At 43.2% G+C, this 21,174-nt stretch overlaps 1 protein-coding gene across 2 annotated transcripts in view; it reads right to left on the bottom strand.

Annotated features, from left to right (window-relative positions):
• The window catches only part of ANKRD52 (ankyrin repeat domain 52), a 70,102-nt gene that overhangs the window by 43,428 nt on the left and 5,500 nt on the right, over window positions 1-21,174 (bottom strand). For both annotated transcript variants that reach the window (XM_081849568.1, XM_081849567.1), the window contains exons 2-5: window positions 16,216-16,299; window positions 9,288-9,366; window positions 7,845-7,915; window positions 1,609-1,809 (exon numbers count right to left, since the gene is read on the bottom strand). In XM_081849568.1, the coding sequence (XP_081705694.1) occupies window positions 1,609-1,809; window positions 7,845-7,915; window positions 9,288-9,366; window positions 16,216-16,299 (435 nt within the window). The remainder of the gene's footprint in view (window positions 1-1,608; window positions 1,810-7,844; window positions 7,916-9,287; window positions 9,367-16,215; window positions 16,300-21,174) is intronic.

The following is a 21,174-nucleotide window of genomic DNA, read 5'->3' as shown; positions in this document are numbered from 1 at the left end:
GTGGCGGGAGAAGAGGAACCACATTTTCTGAGAATAGGCCATATGACAGGCTCCAGAGCACAAATGCAGATATGCAACACCTTGAACATATTGCCCAAAGAAGAGGAGAAGAAGAAGAAGAAGAAGAAGAAGAAGAAGAAGAAGAAGAAGAAGAAGAAGAGGAGTAGTAGTAGTAGTAGTAGTATGGATTTGATATCCCACTTTATCACTACCCTAAGGAGTCTCAAAGCGGCTAATATTCTCCTTTCCCTTCCTCCCCCACAACAAACACTCTGTGAGGTGAGTGGGGCTGAGAGACTTCAGAGAAGTGTGACTGGCCCAAGGTCACCCAGCAGCTGCATGTGGAGGAGTGGAGACGCGAACCCGGTTCCCCGGATTATGAGTCCACCGCTCTTAACCACTACACCACACTGGCTCTATCAGTTCCTATCATCGTTCAGGGAGTCTGTAGGAGGAGCAAAGGATCCCTTCTTGTGATTACAGGACCCTAAAGGTCAGAATTACAAACACTGCATCTGCTTCTGTGACTTGATTGCATCTGCTCTTACATTGGTCTGAGATGCTTTATTGTTTTTCAGGTGCTTTTAATGATTTTAAACATTTTTATTTTCTTCTTAATTGTATTCTTTTAATCAAAGAAGTGTTTGCCAACCTGGGCTTCTTTGGAAGGAAGTCAATCGATTAAATAAATATCAGGGGATAGATCTCACTCCTCTGTGACTGTAAAAGTGGATCTACAGAATCGTTATATCATATAATCTTCTGTTGTCCTATACATTCGGCTTCACGGTCCAAGTTTCTGGCCCCATATTTATCGAGAATAGCTGACAGACCTCAGGAAGCCCAAATAATATACTTATTAAACGACGAAGACTCAAGTAGATCCCTTGCAGTCGCTAGATACCTGATAAATGTCTTATTTCATAAGAGGAGAAATGGATCACTGTATGACTCTGACAGCTTAGCCAAACTTAAGAACCATCAATAAGTGCCAGAACTAAGACGCATATCCCCCAAAAGCTGAGGGATTTGAATTGCGGTTGACATAGAGGGAGCTTATTGTGTATAGTTTACTTAATTGAAGTAAAATTGGTTTTATAGGGGTGTTTTAACTTGGAACTGTTTAAATTGTATTGTTTATGGATAAATTTTGATGTATTGTTTTTAGATATGGGCCAAGGGCCGTAATAAACCAATCAATCAATCAATCAATCAAATATCAGGGGGAAGCAGGTTTTAGGAAGGGCCAACAAGGTGCACAAGCGGCAGAGGGGAGCTGAACTTGCTCCCTACCTGTTGCCTGTCTGCAGCAACCCAACCCTGACGGCCTGCTCTTTTTGCCTGAAGGCAAATCTCTCCTCCAAGAAACAAGTTTGAAACCGTGCGAGGAAAGAAGTGGCTTGCAAAGGGCAGGGTTGCACCAGAAAAGTGTCAAGCAGAAAGGTGTTTCTGCTACTCGAGTTTTACAGCATGAGTTTTCCACGCAGTGTTGTTCTGTCGTAAGCCCCAAATGCTTTTCGGACTAGAGCACCCCCCATTTCACTACTGATCCAGCAGAGGAGGAAGAATGCACAGAAAACCCTTCCATAAAAAGAAGCGCACCCTTACCTCAATGTGCCCACTGTGTACAGCATGGTGCAGTGCTGTCCGGCCGGTGCGGTCTGCCACATTAACACTACTTAGCAGGGCGATGATGGCCTCAGCACACTTGGTGGCTCTGTTGGCAGCGGCAACGTGCAGTGGTGTTTGCCAATACTTGTCGCGAGCGTTGACGTCCGCAGAGTGCTTTAGGAGGAGGTTAAGTGCCTTCTGCCAGGGACAGAACACAGACAGAAAGGTCTTTTTTAAAAGACTGCTTGAGCAAGGCAAAGGATCGCTAGAAGAATAATTAAAGAGCCGAGGAACAAGCTGATAGTACTATGCTGTGTGGCAGAATTGGAATTTTCAAACAAAGCTAACCTAAAACACTGCAGAATATGCTGCTGGGAAATATCAGACGGACCAAGAGCATCCTAGCATGAGCTACTACAGGTTGAAGTTCTAGCAGAGCTAAGTGGGCGCACAATGAGGAATGCTGATGGCCAAAAGAGGAGCCAACACTGTAAGGCACAACTCAATATATCCCTCATCCTACTACCAATTCCTTCTCTCCTTCATCTTCTTAACCCTGCGAGGCTCAAAAAGCCCCAAACCAGAGTAGAACATCTGGGAAGTTAAGAAATCAGGTCTTGGTGTCAATTATTGGCTGGTCTGCTGGTGGCAAAGAGTTTTAAGTATTACAGGCGCCTGCTATATGCAGAATATTAAATAAAGCACCTGAATTGATACAACAACTAAAAGGGCAATAATGTGAAACGGTCTCCTTTTGCCCCAATTCCCAAGGTACCAAGAATGTTCGGATTCATACTTTCAGTGTGTCAAGCCTCCGAGCTCAAATGAGATTAGTCTGAATTCTAAGGAAGTCTTCTCTCTAAAAGCAGCTTACTGTCAGGTCAAAGCTTCAAGATCTAGACAGCTAGGGTGAGAGTGTTAGAGACTACCAGAGAAGAGGGTGGGGAGGCAGCAGCAAGGGTTCATGTGAGCCTCAGGTGGGGGCAGGAGATGAGAACCCAGCCAAGAAGGGCTTTAGATCCAAGGCCTCACAAACACAGCGGCTGGCTTGGTTTCAGTAATATGCCCACGCTGCCTGGTATAGGATTACAGCCAACAAAGTAACTGTGCAAGCAGAAGGACATCCGCTCATGCAATGCGACTTCTGCCACATCAGCTCTGGGTTTTCCTCTAACGCTCCAGAGCAGATTTGGGGGGCGTCAGGAAGAGCAAGATAGCTTTCTCTGGTTGGGGTTGCACTCCCCTGGAAAGAGCAGGTTTGAAGCTTGGGGGTAACTCCTGGATCCAACATTGTCACTTGAGACTCAGATGACCTTGAGGACTTGCGGGGTGCCTGTTTTCAGCTACAACCCCTTTTGGACAGTGAGGACTTGCTCATAGTGCTCCATGCTCTGGTGGCTGTGGAATTCCCTCCCCACGGAGATACATCTAGCACCTTCACTATACAGTGGTGCCTCGCAAGACGAAATTAATTCGTTCCGCATGTTTTTTCTTCTTGCGAGTTTTTCGTCTTGCGAAGCACGGTTTCCCATAGGAATGCATTGAAAATCAATCAATGTGTTCCTATGGAGACCGTCCGGGGACAGAGGGGAAGGCGCGCACCTTCCCCTCTGTCCCCGGACCCCTTTTGAACCAAGGGGCGGCAACGGGGAGAAGCGATCTTCTCCCCTCCGCCCCTTGCTTCAAAAGAGCGGACAGAGGGGAAGATTGCTTCTCCCCGTTGCCGCCCCTTGGTTCAAAAGGGGTCCGGGGACAGAGGGGAAGGCGCACGCGCGCCTTCCCCTCTGTCCCCGGAGATTGCGGGGCTGGCAACGGGGAGAAGCGATCTTCTCCCCGCCGCCCCTTGCTTCAAAAGAGGTCCAGGGACAGCGGGGAAGACGCGCTGCGCTTCCCCGCTATCCCCGGAGCTTGCGGGGCAAGCTTCGTTTTGCGAAGCAAGCCCATAGGGAGATGCGTCTTGCGAAGCGGCTAAGAAAACGAAAAACTCCTTCGTCTAGCGAGTTTTTCGTCTTCCGAGGCGTTCGTCTTGCGGGGCACCACTGTACAGCTATCAGCAAATGTTGAAGATCACCTGTTTTACACCTGAGACCTGTGTTTTTGAGATGCATCCTATTTCCGTGACCGTAATTTGTTTTAACTGTTTTTAATACAGTGGTACCTTGGCTCTTGAACAGCTTAGTTGTCAAACAAATCGGCTCTTGAACGCCGCAAACTCGGAAAGAAGTGTTTCGGTTTGCGAACGTTTTTAGGAAGCCGAATGTCTGACGCGGCTTCCGCTTGGGTGTACGAAGCTCCTGCAGCCAATCGGAAGCCTTGCTTTTCGAATAGTTTCGGGAGTCGAACGAACTCCGGGAACGGATTAAGTCTGAGAACCAAGGTACCACTGTACAGAATTTTAAATCCCGGGACCTGCTAGGGAATGATGAACAATAAGTGTAATAACAGCACAGTGGTACCTCGGGTGATATACGCTTCAGGTTACAAACGCTTCAGGTTACAGACCTAACCCAGAAATAGTACCTCGGATTAAGAACTTTGCTTCAGGATGAGAACAGAAATTGTGCTCCGGCGGCGCGGCAGCAGCGGGAGGCCCCATTAGGTAAAGTGGTGCTTCAGGTTAAGAACAGTTTCAGGTTAAGTACAGACCTCTGGAATGAATTAAGTACTTAACCCGAGGTACCACTGTAGTAGCAATGATACTACTACTGTACAAGCATGTCATTTTGCTCACATAATGACTTTGTCAGATTCAACCCATACAGTTTGCTGAGGCCACCACAGGAGTTCCTTTTTCTCTCTCTGGTGACTTCTAGAGTGATCCTGCCGCTAAGTAATTGTGATCCTGTAGCTAACCAATGCTCTTTGGTGGCCCGCGAGGTGTAAGAAGCTTGGCAGGAGCCAAAAGCAGCCCAGGGGCCTACATTTTTCTTCATTTGTGTAAGGAAATATACCACAGTCTCTCCTCGCTGCCTTACAAACTCAGGAGTAGGAACCACCCACCCTGCCCCTGGAAGTCAAGCACCAATAAAAATGCTGACGCTTTTCTGAAGCAAAGAGGTGAATTAATTGAGCCAGCTTAAGTGGTGCTTCTCGGCTGCTGGAAATGGCCTGAAGCTGTGAGGTCAGCAGGAAAAGGCAATTACACAAGTTAACAGACTCTGCTGAGGAACAGCGGAAGCTTTTCCAAGAGGACAGTCTCATGGGAGCCCAGTATTTGTGCAATTAAGGGCATAAAACTTACTCCACAATCATCTGTACAAAACAACAACAACAACAACAACAACTTTCTGCTTTTACAGAGAAATATAGCAACACATTACAACAGCACCCTTAGGATGAAAAGCTGCTCTATTATCAAGTTATGGATGTTATCCTACTCACGGCAATGCAAACTTCTCTACCTCTGAATTAATGTAGCAGCGTGTAAGGTAATACATCAGTCAGGAAAGGGGTGGCATTTTCTACAATGCTGTGTCAAGAACAGACTGTGATACTAATATCAAATATATAAAAGAATGGATGGGTTACGGTATTTTTCGTATACAGTGGTGCCTCGCAAGACGAAAAGAATCCGTTCCACGATTCTCTTCGTCTAGCGGTTTCTTCGTTTTGCGAAGCAAGCCCATTGACGGCTTAGCGGCTTAGCGCTATTAGCGGCTTTTCGGCTTATCGGATCAGCTGATAAGCGGCTTAGCGGCTTAGAAAAGGGGGGGAGGGGAAAAAACCCGCAGGAACTCGCAAGACATTTCGTCTTGCGAAGCAAGCCCATAGGGAAATTCGTTTTGCGAAGCGCCTCCAAAACGGAAAACCCTTTCGTCTAGCGGGTTTTCCGTCTTGCGAGGCACCACTGTACAGTGGTACCTCGGGTTACATACGCTTCAGGTTACACACTCCGCTAACCCAGAAATAGTGCTTCAGGTTAAGAACTTTGCTTCAGGATAAGAACAGAAATCGGGCTCCGGCGGTGCGGCGGCAGCAGGAGGCCCCATTAGCTAAAGTGGTGCTTCAGGTTAAGAACGGACATCCGGAACGAATTAAGTACTTAACATGAGGTACCACTGTATTTGCATATATATATATATATATATATATATATATATATATCTACTGTATATATTCCTACACATTTTTGTGCCTTTTTATTTTTCTTTGTATCAGTTTATTTCTTTATAATTGAAACCTTTTCAATAAAATATTAATACCAACATTTTATTTTATTTTTTAAAAAAGAACAGTCTGAGAGAAAATTAAGGCAACTTTAGTTTACTGCACTATTTAGATCCCTGAGTGTGCATGTGTGTGTCTGTGGGCATAAGGGAGCTTCCACATCCATGCATTCTGCGCAAATCTCCATTCCTAACCCTGCTAAAAATGCTCACTGGGAACAGCCTTGTCTCTGTTACACAGGGCCAGATTAGGTTCATAACGTATTCAACTTGGGCAGAAATTGCAGATCTTGGCACAGAATATTGATTTATGACTTTAAAGTAAACCAGTGAAGCCTTGCAAACAAGTGTACAAAAGTTACTAACCTTATTTTCTACACAGTCCTAAATTAACTGTTTTTGGACACAAAGTTGGGAGTGGAAGAGCTTTTACTGAGCTTTCCTGCCTGATCCTTTCTCTGCACCAGGTGACAAGCCTAGACTAACTTGTCCAGTTATAGGGGACAGTTTCAATTTGTACAGCTCAGGCATATGGACAGGATCCATGGAAGGGTGAGGCCTACCTACGTGTGTGCTCCACACTTGCCCTTCTTGGCTTATAATAGCTGCCAAGAGAACTGACCGAGCAAGGGCCCTAATGTCTTTTAAGAAGCTTCCTTGAACCTCATCATATTGGATAATTTCTCTTGCCTGTCCCCAACACTCCATTTCTGGGCAAGACGCCCGAGTTTGTGAGTGGCATCACACTCCAGGTAGGCGAGGTGGATTATTTAGATCCATTTCAATCTTACTTCAAGTCTGATTATGGGACGGAGGCAGATTTAGTCACCTTAGTGGGCTATATACACCAGGAATTGGCAGAGGGGATATCTCTCTGTTGGTTCTGCAAGACCATCTAGGCAGCTTTCAATACCATCAACTCTCATAACCATCTGACTGAGACAGGACTTGCAGGCTTCATTTCGTGGAGTTCCAGGGGTGGTTCTAGAAGGTACTGCTGGGGGATTCCTGTTAGACCCCTTGGCCAATGTCCTAGTTCCATCTTGCACCCTGTTCTATTTAGCATTCACGTTAAACCACTAATTTTTAGGGTTTGGTGTCACCAACGTACTAATGATACCCAACTCTCTCTCTCCTTTCCATCAAATTCCAGGGAAGCCGGTCCATGTTTTGAATTGGTAATAGACAAGAGTAAGGGTAACAAATTGAAGCTTAATTCAGACAAAATAGGCATTCAGTAGAAATGCTGACCATGGAATGGGGGTTATGGAACGTAACACACTACAGTGGTACCCCGCAAGACGAACGCCTCGCAAGACGGAAAACCCGCTAGACGAAAGGGTTTTCCGTTTTGGAGGCGCTTCGCAAAACAAATTTCCCTATGGGCTTGCTTTGCAAGATGAAAATGTCTTGCAAGTTCCTGCGGGGTTTTTTCCCTCCCCCCCCTTTTCTAAGCCGCTAAGCCGCTTATCAGCTGATCCACTAAGCCGCTAAAAGCCACTAATAGCGCTAATCCGCTAAGCCATCAATGGGCTTGCTTCGCAAGACAAAAAAACGCTAGACGAAGAGACTCGCAGAACGGATTAATTTCGTCTTGCGAGGCACCACTGTATTCTGTAATTTCCCTCATTCCAGCAAACTTCAAGGACAGGTAACTCTGACTTCATACTCTTTTCAGGTACACAACTGATTTGTCCATCCATGTTAATTAAAGGGGAGGGGGAAGGTACTGGCTACAGCAATCAGAAATCTGAGGGACACAAGATGTAGCAGGACCCCTCCTCACTTAAAACTTACACAGCTACATTAAGTCACAATAAGGCCCACAAAGATGAACTGCAAGGAAGGCAACAGATCTTGATCCACCTTTCACGATTAAGGTAATTCTTGTTTGCAGACATTCAAGATAGCTACTGGTTTTCATTGTGACCCAGGGTAAGCACTGGCATATGAAGGGGGAAATGAAGTTGCCGAAAGGGTGGCTGTAGGAGGCACCTATGAGAAAGAGCATTTCCTTTGCCACTTTAACAGGATGAATGAAAACAGGTCAAAGGAACTAGTACCTACCTCATTGCGAGAAGCTGCAGCACGGTGTAACGGGGTTAGCCAAAGGGTGTCCTTTGCATTAACGTTAGCACCTGCCCAAGGTGGATAGGAGAGATAAAGCAAGATCATATACTGACGAAAAGCATCCCTTGTCCCTGCACCCAATATTAGAATCCATTTATCCCCTTAAAATGCAATCCTAACCATGTTTTACTCAGAAGTATTGCTGAATTCAATGGGGCTTGCTTCCTGGTAAGTGGAGCTAGGATTGTAGCCATTATCTCACCATGTATTTGCAGATATGGGTCTTACTTGTTTTGCAACAAAAATGGCAGCAGACAGATTAAGAGGAAGAGAACATTGGCACTGTATTCAGAAAATGCCCACCATTCAAAAAGCTAATCTGCAAATAAGTTGTGCACATATTGATTGTGCTATTGCTTCGACTGAAGAGCATGGTATTATCAATACCACACACATCTCAAGGTTAATGTTATGTTGGCCTCCTGAACTGTACAAAATCCAGTCTCACTTCCACTAACTTTAACTGTGCAACTGATAAAGGCAGTCCAGTTGTTTAAATGAAAAGAACCTCTGACTCACAGAACTTTCTCACAAGGACAGAGATGCAAAATTCTTCTTAACGAAAGATACCATGTTCAGAAGCCATGCTTAAACATGCTTGAAAAGGAAGAATAATTAGTTTGTACAAGTAGGATCACATGATTTAGTGTCCTAATCCTCATCGAAAGAGAAATATCTGAAAACCAGCAGCTTTCAAAAACTAACACTTGTTTTTAAAATTATGTACCATCAATAGCCAACTTCTTCCATTACCATTAACTTGGAGACATTTAGCATATGCGTTGAGAACCATCTGTGCTGGCTTCACTGTCCAGAAAGCCAACTCTGCCCTGCAATCTACACAGGAAGAGTTACAGTGGATAGAGCTGTCTGTTTCAAAATAGCTTCACTGAATTCGAACGTTTCCATAAATCTTTGCTGCTGCAGAATCATGACTCCAATAATATTACTAGTAGCAATCTGCTAACTTTAGCACTTTTAATATGAAAGCACTTTACGATCCTCTCATTCATTCTTGTGACTGTTTAAATTGTAGATCATTATAATTCCTGCCTTAAAGGCCTGTTAACAGAGGATGAGCAATAGCAATTTGCCTGAAGCTGGAACTGAACATGGAATATACAGCTACCACCCCAGTTTAAAGTCAGTGTTCTCAACTGCAGGACTACACAGGATCTATCAGTGTTACTCGATCCTCTCTGTGACTCTGCCCCCCTGACAGTTTAGGCAGTGATATATACAAGTCTGCACCAAACTGCCACCAGTTCCCTCAGGATAGGAAGAGAAGGTTTTCTTTTTCTATTCAGCAAATGCCCTGAAGCTGCTAGACCTGACCTTCTTCACCTCTTATCAACCAGAACATACACCTTCACTTCTTACCTGATAGTATTAGGAGTTCAAGAATAGGGGCGTCTCCCAAGTATGCAGCTGCATGCAAAGGGGTTCGTCTCTCTTGGTCCTGGTTTGGGGAAACACAACAGAGATAAATGGAAGGTGTCAAAGTGGAATCTAAAAGCCATGAGAGGAATCCAACATAGCACCACGGCAATTGTTTCATCAGTGCAATGGTTTGTCCTTGTGCAACAGAACATTCGCCTCCTCCCCTTCCCCTGCTCCAGAGGGTTGGGGGAACCCCTAGAACAGATTCAAGGGCATATGGGGAAGTCCCATTGTGCAATGGGACCAGCTACTAGAATACTGTTCCATGCTGATGTTGCCATCCAATCTTTTCAGTCTATAGACCAATTACCTTGATGTGCTGAAATATCTAGCAATATCTCTGAGCTTATCTATCCAGTGACAAATTAAAGCTTAAGACGTTGGTATATAGGAAAAGTTGTGCAAAGACAAAGTAGCCGAAATTTTAAACCTGGTTGTTAACCCACGGCATTACTGACTGCAACCCTCAAAATGTGTCTGCCACAAGCCATGAAAGTTTGCTTAAAGAGTGGATCACCTTCAGCCAGGAGCAACTGTACACCCTGTAAGAAGAAAATCCATATGCCTGTTCTGCCCCATTGCTTTTCCCCAGTAACAATGGAAGGTACACTGGCTGGTCTGCTGGATCTCACTAGCTGATCACAGTGACATGACCTATGTAGGATACTGATTCAAAAGGCCGGCACTGCATTCAAATTTGATTGACTATTCTTAACTGCTGCCAAGTTAAATGAGCTTAGTAAACTCAGAACACGGATATCTTGTTGGAGGATTTACTCATCTAACTTTTGCTTTGGTTGCTTTTAATGAGTCTCACACGATAGCTTAACTACGATGATGATAATTTATACTCTGCTCATCTGAATGGGTTGTTCCAGCCACTCTGGGCAGCTTCCAACATAATAAAAGCATAGCAAAAACATCAAACATTAAAAACTTACAACCACCACCACATAATAATAATAATAATAATAATAATAATAATAATAATAATAATCTGTTCTTGAACAGAGAGTTAGAGCCAATTAATGTAGTGCAATGTTTTGTAATGTGCTTACCTAATATGCTCTAAGTGTAAGAGACCTTAATTTAGCCTTTCAAAAACTTGACATTGACTTTGAAAGGGTTATATGAATTTAAGAAGCATTGACATGTCTATCATTGCCATCAAGACTACACAAATTGGTAAATCCCAGAAAAAAAATCCAAAAGCTTCAAAAAGAAACATAACAAAAAAGCTCTCACACATAGCTTGAAATGGAAAAATGGAAATGAGAACAGAAATCGCATGTGAACTCCTCTTAAGGAATATCTTCTCTTTCAGGATGACTAGTGAAATACTTTTGAAAGCAGTGCTTTAAAATGATACAAAGCCAATTCACATTGCTGCATATATTTTAGACCAAAGACTCAAAGGCAGCAGTGCATTGCTAGAGGGAATGTTGATGCAACCATCTTGCTAAAGTTAAGCAGGTCTAGGTCTGGTTAATGCTAAGATGGGAGAATATCTGGAAACCTCATGTACACATTCAGTCCCATGATGGAAGGATGGTTGACTATAAATGAAATAAGTAAACAAATATTAGTGATTATAGCAGCACCACTACAGTTGATTGGATTACAGTGGTACCTCGGGTTAAGTACTTAATTCGTTCTGGAGGTCTGTTCTTAACCTGAAACTGTTCTTAACCTGAAGCACCACTTTAGCTAATAGGGCCTCCTGCTGCTGCCACGCAATTTCTGTTCTCATCCTGAAGCAAAGTTCTTAACCTGAGGTACTCTTTCTGGATTAGTGGAGTCTGTAACCTGAAGCGTATGTAACCTGAGGTACCACTGTATTAAACAAACAATACATCTTAAGGCTTTTAAGCAATCTCAAATGCTGTGGTAAACAGAACAAGAAGGAATGCAATCAGAGTTTGATGACTGTATCACTCCTGCAACATGGTAAGGCCTTTATATAATGTAAAAGTAGAAAAAGAGGGAAACCCCAGGCAAATGGGGGGGGGCAGGGGGAGAGTAAAGGGGTAGAATAAACCATTTGATGTTCAAAAGTTTATAATCCAGTGCATTTCTGACCCATTAGGTCCTCCCTCAGAGAATTTCAAAATTTCAATCTAATATTTTTATTTTTATTGTTTTATTAATAAAATATTCTACTTTCTTGTTTTAATAAAAGTTTAATCTATTCTTAGAAAACGTTCCCCACCCCTGCATTAGAGTATAGCAGCTGAGCTGAGCTGAGCTGAGCACTAAAAGTGAGGCTGAAATTTCCAACAAACATCTTCAAACTATTCTGGACACTTGGAAGAATGACTCCCTCAAAGACAAAGCAAGGTTGTTCTGGATGTAGACCTTGCTACTTCATTTGCTTCTAAACTTCATGCCCCAAACAAGCAAATCCTAAGAGCAAGGCAAACAGCTCTGATAAGGCATAAAATCAAGGCTATCAAAAGGCAGGAAGCACCACTTAGGTTCTGTATCTAATCAACTAGCATTTGGCCTTTGGGTTTGGTGCCAAGTGCTTGGCATTAACTGCTCAGAAGGATATCAGTGCTCTAAGGCCAAATGATCAAATGTGTAAAGTGTTAAAAGGACACAGCCCCACACTTAAAAGTCGAAGCCAATTTGAAACATGGATTGTTGAGTCCTGAACTACTACTACTACTACTATCATCCTCATCCTCATCAACCTGCTTTTCAACCCTATGGTTCCAGAGGCATCTCTCTCATTGTTAAAAAGAAAGAAAAAAGAGTAAGTGAAAAAATAAAAAAGAGCAAGAGAGTCTAGCAATCAAGCCAAACTTAAATTTCATTTCTCAGCTGTAGAACGACTGATTTAGAAAACTGTGCATCAGCACAGATGAGCTGATCCATTCCAAGCAACTCTATTTATTTTTTAATTCTTAGCTACTTAGGTCCCCTCTAACACACACACAAAGTGCACAACCAAGATCAGAGGAAAGCATTTAACCCTCATTCTGCAATCTTAAGCACAAGAACACTAGTTCTATAAATTTAGTGGAACTTACAAGCAAATATAATTAGGACCAAGTTGTAAATCTTTTTTATTCTAGGGTACATGGATAGGAAAATATCACATGAGTTGCTTTCCAAGTAATTTCCTCCCAAGTTTTTAATCAATGGACCCAAAGCAGGGTGACCATACAAAAAAATGAAAGAAAAGAAACTTGCCCCTGAATATCTAATATTTTATTATTACAAACTAGAATGAACCACTGCAAAGTATCAGTTACCACTATGGTTGTCTCCGAGAATAAGAAGTAGAAAATATGTGAGCTAACATTTATCAGAATTTCTGTTGGGAGAAATCAAAACAAGCTTTCAGAACTTCAGAGATCATCTTTAGGTACTTCATCAAAATGTACCAAGAGTTTGAATTCAGATACTGTGTTTGAAGTGACCTATAGGTCTTGAGCCTAACTGACTCATGCTGTCATCTGTGGCACAAGTGTAACAACTAACAGATAAGACCCCTTCCTGGAGATGAGACACACCAGACTCAAAATATAACTGGCATATTATATTGTAACATGCTCCAGCGACATCAAGCTTAGCCGTCTCCATCAGATACAGGAAGTTTTGGGATCAGGCCAGGATCAAATTTTGAAAAAAGTAAGCAACAGGGGAGGCACAACAGAGGTTTCCAAAATAATGAATAATATGCAGAGAGAGGGTTGTGTTCAGTGAAGTCACAGTTCTGAAGTTAAGTTACTTGTGCTCATTAACTTCAAGGGGTCTACTCTGAGTAAGACTAGCACTGAATACCACCCAGAATGTTTCCTTCTCTGAAAATATTAGAACCAGAGATTGGTTCTGGGTGGCTTCCAACAGAACATTAAAATGCAATAGTCTATTAAACATTAAAAGCTTCCCTAAACAGGGCTGCCTTCAGATGTCTTCTAAAAGTCTGGTAGTTGTTTTTCTCTTTGACATCTGGTGAGAGGGCGTTCCACAGGGCGGGTGCCACTACCGAGAAGGCCCTCTGCCTGGTTCCCTGTAACTTGGCTTCTCGCAGCGAGGGAACCACCAGAAGGGGGTAGAGATTCTCCTTCAGGTATACTGGACTGAGGCCGTTTAGGGCTTTAAAGGTCAGCACCAAAACTTTGAACTGTGCTCGGAAACGTACTGGGAGCCAGTGTAGGTCTTTCAAGACCAGTGTTATGTGGTCTCCGTGGCTGCTCCCAGTCACCAGTCTAGCTGCCGCATTCTGAAGACAAATGGAAGTACTTTGCACAGTGTATACATTGAATTCACTCTCTCAGGATATACTGATAGTCCCCCAACTTGGATGGGTTAGACAAATTCACAGAAGATAATGCTATCAATGGCTACTAGTCACGATGGTAAATGTGCTGCTGGCATCTGTCCGTCTCAAGAGACAATGGAGATGAGTACAGTACTGTAACGCTCAACAGTGTGGTTTCATTTTCAGCCTGAGAGCCGAGTCCAATAAAAGATATCATCTTACTCAAAGTGCAACAAGGATTCATTTAGCTCAGCGCACTCGTTTGGTCACCTGGAATTATGTGCTTTACTGGCAGTGTATCTGCTATCTATGTGGCACACTGTGATCTGGAAGGGCGGGGGGTGAGGATTGAACTAGTCCATGTGAACTATTGGGAGAGTTTGTCGCCTGTTTCAAGAGGCAGCAAACTATATCCTGCCCATCAGGGATCTGCCTAATAATAGGTTGTTACCATTAACATGGTAAACAATATTCTCATTTTCATTTTGTAGATTCTATGTCGCTAGTTTAACCCCATAAAGCACCACTTTTCATTTAAATCTCCCCCCCTCCACACCCCTCCAAGTCATCTACTGACATCTTTGCCCCTAAATAAAAGGCAATCATGCAGCCGCATCAGCCTTTTCTTAGTTGTAGGAAACATGAAGGTTTACATGTTACAATAAACCAGGGCTGCTGGCTATCCTGACTTATTGGAATGAACACTGAGTTGCAGCATGTTATCCAAATACTCCTCCTTTACTCCTCTCCGGCACGAGTGGCAGAAACAAACCAAGAAGCCATAATTAAGCTTGGTTTTCCATGACGTTTGAATCTTGTACTGTGGCTTGTTTTTTACCTAACAAGCCGGGGGGGGGGGCGGACCTCATTTTATGGCTGGCTGACAATCCTGGCTTGTTAGGAAAATACAAACCACGATCCCAAGTTCAGATATTGCAAAAAGTCAAGCTTAATTGCAGCTTCCTGGTTTGTTTCTTCCACTTGTGCCAAGCATGGAATAAAGAGGGAGAAATGCCTCTGCGTTCCCGAGCAACCAGCAGCCCTTGGCTATCAACATGCATCAATGCACCAAGTCCTCCTCTAATACTGTGTTGTAGAATCGCTCACAGTTAGGAGGAAGTTTGGTTTTGCCCCTTGCAGCAGCAAGATTAAGCAGGTTTTCCTAAGGGATGCTCCTTAAATCTAATTGTTAGAACACTCTGAAACTTGGGCGTCCAGAACAGAACAAATGCAATCCAAAAGAGATCCTACTAATTGCTTAAACCATCTTATTATCCTACTGGAAATATGGCCCAAATATGTATAATCTGCTTTGATGAGTATTCTTTACCAGTTCATCAAACTTGCTGCTCATGTGCTCAAATACCCAAGACTCTGGTTTTCTCACATTCCTGAGTCTGGGCTACTACTGATATGTTCTGGAGACAGCCTAAGATGCATTTAATTGTCACACCTCCTGGTTTGCTTCAAACACTAGGAGTTTCACCTTATCACACAAAATCGGCTTATAATGGGCCTATATTAAATGCACCTCAGCTGAATGAGCTAAGATGAAATGAAGAGCCAATTACTGTTTCGTGGGCTAGACAAGAACAAGATGAACACCACTGTAACACAGGCTGTTCTCACTCAGAGGCCACAAGACTAATCCAGAACACACTTGGTGCCAAAGAGAACAGCTGATCCCAGTGCCACCCACCGCTCTGTACAGCTAGACTAATACATCTGGTACAGCCGATTCCCAACAAAGTCAACATTTACTGGTGATGTGTGGGCCTTTCACCCTGTATATCAATTCGGCATCTGCACAGTACTTCACAGTCTGTATCTGTCACTGCAACAACCCTGTGCTCACCAACATTCCCATTTTACAAATGGGAAACTGAGGTCCAGAGATGAAAACTAGGCAATAAACCCACCAAGAGTGTGACTAAGCTGGATTCCAAACCCATGTCTGTCAAAGACCAATATCTAGTCACTGCACCATGGCAAAACATCAAATAGTTAAAACAAGCATTTAAGCTTGCTAAGCTGGGAAACTTTAGTAGATGGGTTGCCAACGTTGCACCTGCGGACACACCAGCACCTGCAGAGGCCTTCCCCGGAGCCACAAATTTCAACTACTCTGCCCCTCAACCTGCTGAAATTATTTTATTATTATTTATTAAATTTATATCCTGCCCTTTATCCACATCAGGGCAGTTCACAACATAAAATTACAATTAGGCTTGAAATAAACCAGCAGTGGTTTTTAAAGCCTAAGTGCTAGCAGAAGGGGAGAGTGATGGCATGTGTGTGACTGCATTGTGCACACACGTATAGTTTGTGTGTGTATGGTATCCACAACAGCTTTGCTGGTTTGCAAATGTGTCCTTGGGCCCAAAGATGCTTCCAACCTCTGCTTTAGCACATCTAGTTCTTAAACACAAATTCTAAAAGGGACACATAGTACATGGATCGCTTCATACTCCCCTGCTCTACCCACAATGTGTGTGTGGTGGTGAGGGGAGCTTAGCCAATAGGAAAATGTAATCTTCATGCAAAGTTGAAAGAAGCAGGTTCAGTATTACAAGGAAAAACTGGTTCTCCAAAACTTACCAGTACATTGATATTCTCCTTCTGGCTCAGCAATGACCGTACTTCCTCTATATCACGATTAAAGATGGCTTGGACCAGAGGAGGCTATAGAGGAGGAGAAAAGAGCAACTGTAAAATAAGCAGGATGAGAAAGGGAATAGCTATGTGCTAGCTTATTATTTCATTTTTTTTCCATCTGGATCTTTGTTATTTTTACATACAGGCAACTCCCCATTTGCGCAGAGGTTGCACCCTGGGTCATTACATGCATCGGTAGAGTGTGCATATGCCCACCCCACCCCATTCTGGGGCCGAAAACGGCACATGCACTAAACGGTCATGTGCCAATTGAACATGTGCAAAATGCTTGTCCCCTTGTTATATTGTGAGCCCCTTTGTGAAAAATGAGGCCTTGAAAAGCAGCCTCTGGGAGCTCATAACCAGGACTTCTGAGGGTATTTTGAAGGAGAGGCCTGGAGTGCTATCTCATGGTATACATAGGACCAAGACATGTGGATGGCGACAGAACTGCTGCAGTGACTTGCAACACCTGTACCATGTTTGTCTTCCTACCTGAGAATGTGCAAAACTACAACAGGGCAAGCTGGCTGCCATGCCCTCACCCCAGACACAGATTTTGGGCCAGAGGCTTGCAAGAGTGGCGAAAAATAATTTTTAAAGGTTTCTTCAGCTGTGTTTGAAGCAAGTAATAGGTCCTTTGTGTGAAGAAGACGGAGAATTGCTGTTCTGACAGACATAAGGGGGAATTGCCTGGTGCCTGTCTTCACCCAAAAGGAAAGAAGTGGCCAACCTGGTGATAACAGAATAAACGATGCAAGAAGGTAGCTGAAGACCATGGTACAAAAAGAGGTGGTAAGGGAACACTTAGCTACTTTGCCTCTGTCTATAATCTGTGAGAATTCTTGGAGAACAAGTGAGGTCCCTGCAGACTGGAGACAGGTAAATGTTGTCCCCATATTTTATTTATTTATTTATATTTATCAAATTTGTGTACCATCCTTCATCCATAGATCTCAGGGTGGTACACAAATGCAAGACAAAAACATTAAATACTTGATAAGAACAAAACCAACAAACCAATAAACCTCCCCCCCCAACACATTTAAAAGAGGTATAAGATGTTAATTAGCCAAAGACCTGGTTGAAGGCACCAGTTGAACCACCCTGGGGAGAGCATTCCACAAATGGGGAGCCACAGCAGAAAAGGCCTGTTTTCATGTTGCTGCCTTCTTTCATGCAGGGGGGCACATGAAGATCGGTCTCAAACGATGATCTTAGGGTTCAGGTAGGTTCATGTGAGGAAAGGCATTACTTGAGGTATTGTGGTCCTGAGTCATAGGACAAAGCCAGCACTTTGAATTGAGCCCAGAAACTAATCGGCAGATAGTGCGGTCAGGCGAGGATCGGTGAGCAATCTGGCCACTAATTTCTGCAGCCAGAGGAATCTCATTTCTTTTTTTGATAAAAGTTACAAACTTGGTGAATCAGGGGAATGCTGTGAATGTAGTGTATGTTGATTTCAATAAAACAGAGGTTGGGCGGTCATCTGCTGTGAAAGCTTTAGTTGAGATTCCTACATTGCTGGGGGTTGGACTTGATGACCCTCAGGGGTCCCTTCCAACTCTACAATTCTGAGATTCTCTTATTCTAGAGATAAACAAATATAGCATGCCACAAAAATCTGAACAAGGTATAAAAAGCCATCTCTCTAAATAGGTTGGATTGACAATACACCTAAATAGCGCAACACACCAAACTCATTTTTCAAAGGTTTCAAGACATCTTTCCTAACACCAGTGAGAGACCGAAGTTAGGAGTTTCATATGTACAAAGCCACTGATGAAATCTGGGGCCTAATACTGAAATATGCATACTGCAACTAAAATATGGCCCCTCCTTAGAGATACAGACTAAATAATATCTGCTACTAAAATTCAGAGATTTCCAAGCACAGGAAGCAAAGGTCCAAATTCAGTAAAAGCCTCTATCAGGCTTTTATATCTGACTTCTGTGAATGTATTTCTTCTTGCTTTTTTAAAAAAGCAATTGTGTTAAGTCAATTACCCTAGAACAGAAACAATACGTGTTGGCGATTATCTTTAAAGCCTTAAATGGCTATGGTCCAGGATTCCTGAGAGATCACCTCCTCCCATAGCAACCTACCTGCTTCCTAAGATCAGAAGCAGGGTGGAAGCATCTAAGGTGGAAGCATAATTGATGGTGACAAGCAATAGGGCCTTCTCAGTGGCTACACCAATACTATGAAACGCATTAACTTATGGATGCCCCCCTCTGGCTTTTTTCACCAGCTGGGGAAGACATTTGTATTCCAACAGGCCTTTGCCTTCAAGGTGCTGCTGTTTTATTTAAACCTATGTTTAAACCTATGCCTATCTTCCTTCACATTTTATTCTGCGACTTTATTTCTATTGTACATTTTTCACTGAATGTTTGTTGTATGTTATATTGCTTTAAATTGTTGAAGGAAACACTGAGTGATGCATGGACATTAGAAATGTGAGACAGAAATCGCTATATAAATAATGAGCCAATTAATCTAAATACCCATAAAGCAAATGCTTAATTTAACAAGTCAGGGCGGATGCACCAGAATTCTCTAGACTACTGACAGTGTAACTACAATTCACCAAGTCATTGAAGGAAAACATTTACCTAAATTCACAGGTTCGGCGCATGCAAATACTTCTGAGCTTGCCTTTTACCGATGATAGGTAATAAAGAGAAAATTATGCTGAATCTTCTGGCTAGCTGTAGTTCCAAAGGCAAGGATCCACAAATTTTGGCTCAGCTCAGTAGACAAGTGACTACTCTGGGTTGCCACTGACATTTTCTCCTATCCCAGATTCCTGTGGTATGCAAAGCTCTACAGCAGGCAGAATCAGCACAACTCTTGGTGCTTCTGCATGCTCCAAAGCTCAGTGTAAAATGCAAGAACCTCCCCCGCTTCCAACATTTCTCTTCATTCCAGAGGACTCGAAAGAAAGGAAATAGAGGTCTTACGTCATGCTGAATGTTGGCACTTCTGCCTGTTCCAAGCTTCAATGCAACAACACAGGAGACCTCCTCTGAGTTCTCTGCAATTTGTACTTCCTTCTGGGCATTTAAGGCTCTGATCCCAACCACACTTACCCAGGAGTCACCCCACTGAATTCAACAGGACTTACTTCTGAATGCACATGGTTAGGATTGCAACCTAAACCTTTAAAACTTACGAAGATGTCCTGGAGTTTGACCTAAAGATATTTCACAATTGTTTGGGGGAAATAAAGCACACGGATCTAAGGGCACAATGCCTATTCAGCTATACTGTCAGCAGCTATACCTTTCAATACCACCCAGTCCACACACACACGTCCTGCATATTTCTATGTACAGTGGTCAGAATGTAAATTCATTTTGACTGCATAACTCTACCAAGCCTTTCCTTGTGCACACACAATTCTTAACACGTAAGGCTTGTAAGACTCAATTATTTATCATTTATAGCTCTGGTTTGCAAGGCATACACTGAATAGGCATGCAATCAAAGTACACAAGCAAGATGGGCCCCTTATCTACTTGGCACAGCTTTAAACAGCAATCCCATGGGAAGAGGGGAAATATAGTAGAGCTGTACCAAATGCCCCCATGGCCCTCCTACACACAGTGCAGCCTAGTAGAAAGGCAGAGTGGTTGCCAGTCCCATCTGCTCATCTCGTCTTCCAAAAGAAAAACACCAGCCTCTGCAAATCTTTCCAGATGCAGCGTTTTTGTCCAGCTAACCCCAGGTTTACTTCCCTCCACCAGAGTGCTTGGATATAGCAGCAAAAGGAGGAAGGCATAAAGGGGGAGGGATGAGTCATTCAGATGGAATGCAGGGGACTCTGCATCCCTCCTTTAGGGAGAAGAACAATTCCTAGATGATCATCATGCCTCCACAATTTAGAGTTGGGCACCTCCTTGAGCAGCTGGAATGACACACCTAATAAGGTGAATGCTATAGCTTCAAAAATCCAAGTTACATTTGTGCGGTTTTAGTGTTGGACCTGGAAAACCTAATGACACCTATCTATCAACATAATGGGAACATTAGTGGGGCTGGAATTTTTTTTAGAAATTTCCAAGAACCTGTTTCAGATTTTTAGTGCCAGCCAGAATGGGTCCAGAGGTAAAACCCACTAACAAAAAAATTCTAGCTCAAGCTATCGAAAACTTGGAATTTTGCAGGCCTAAATATAAATGATTTACCTCATAGGATTGGCATGAAGATAAATGAGAATTATTGCCATGCACTTTGTGATTGAATATGCTTTGGAAGAAATTATCATATATGCCAGATTCTGGCTTCCAACTCCAAGAAATGGAGGAGGCAGTGCATCTGTTTGCACATACACGTAAGTCCCTGAAAAGTACAATACAAGACAGGCCCGGGGGGGGGGGGGCGCACTGTCTATCATTCAGGCAAGTGAAGCCCAGAGACAGTCATGGAGAAACCAGCTCTGTTCCTTCTTTGCCCAATGGCAACAGATGGATAGCAGGGAAGGCCCCCAACTCATACTACCCAAACTCCTGAAAGGCATTTCACCAATAATGATGATGATGATAATTACTACCACCAGGCAGATCGATCAGGTGGAGCTTAGAACTCAAATCACATCTTCACCATACATTTAAAGCTCACTCACACCACTTTAACAGACATGGCTCCCCACCCCCCAAACAACACTGGAAACTGTGGCTTTTTTAAGGGTGCTGAGAAGTGCAGCTCTGTGAAGAGCCTCCTAACTAAGTACCCTTTATGTACAGTTCCCAGGATTATTTGTGGGGAGTCATAAGAGTGCTTTAAATATGTGTTTTGGATGTGATCTCAGGCACTGCAGTGAATCTGCATTGGCCAAGTAAACATTGCACACTTAAGTAAAAAGGCAAAATTCCTCAAAGTGGGTGGTATTAAAAGAA

The sequence above is a fragment of the Podarcis erhardii genome (genome assembly GCF_964252035.2).
Source record: "Podarcis erhardii genome assembly, chromosome: 2".
Classification (NCBI taxonomy): Eukaryota; Metazoa; Chordata; class Lepidosauria; order Squamata; family Lacertidae; genus Podarcis; species Podarcis erhardii.
This window is presented reverse-complemented; position numbering and strand designations above follow the sequence as displayed.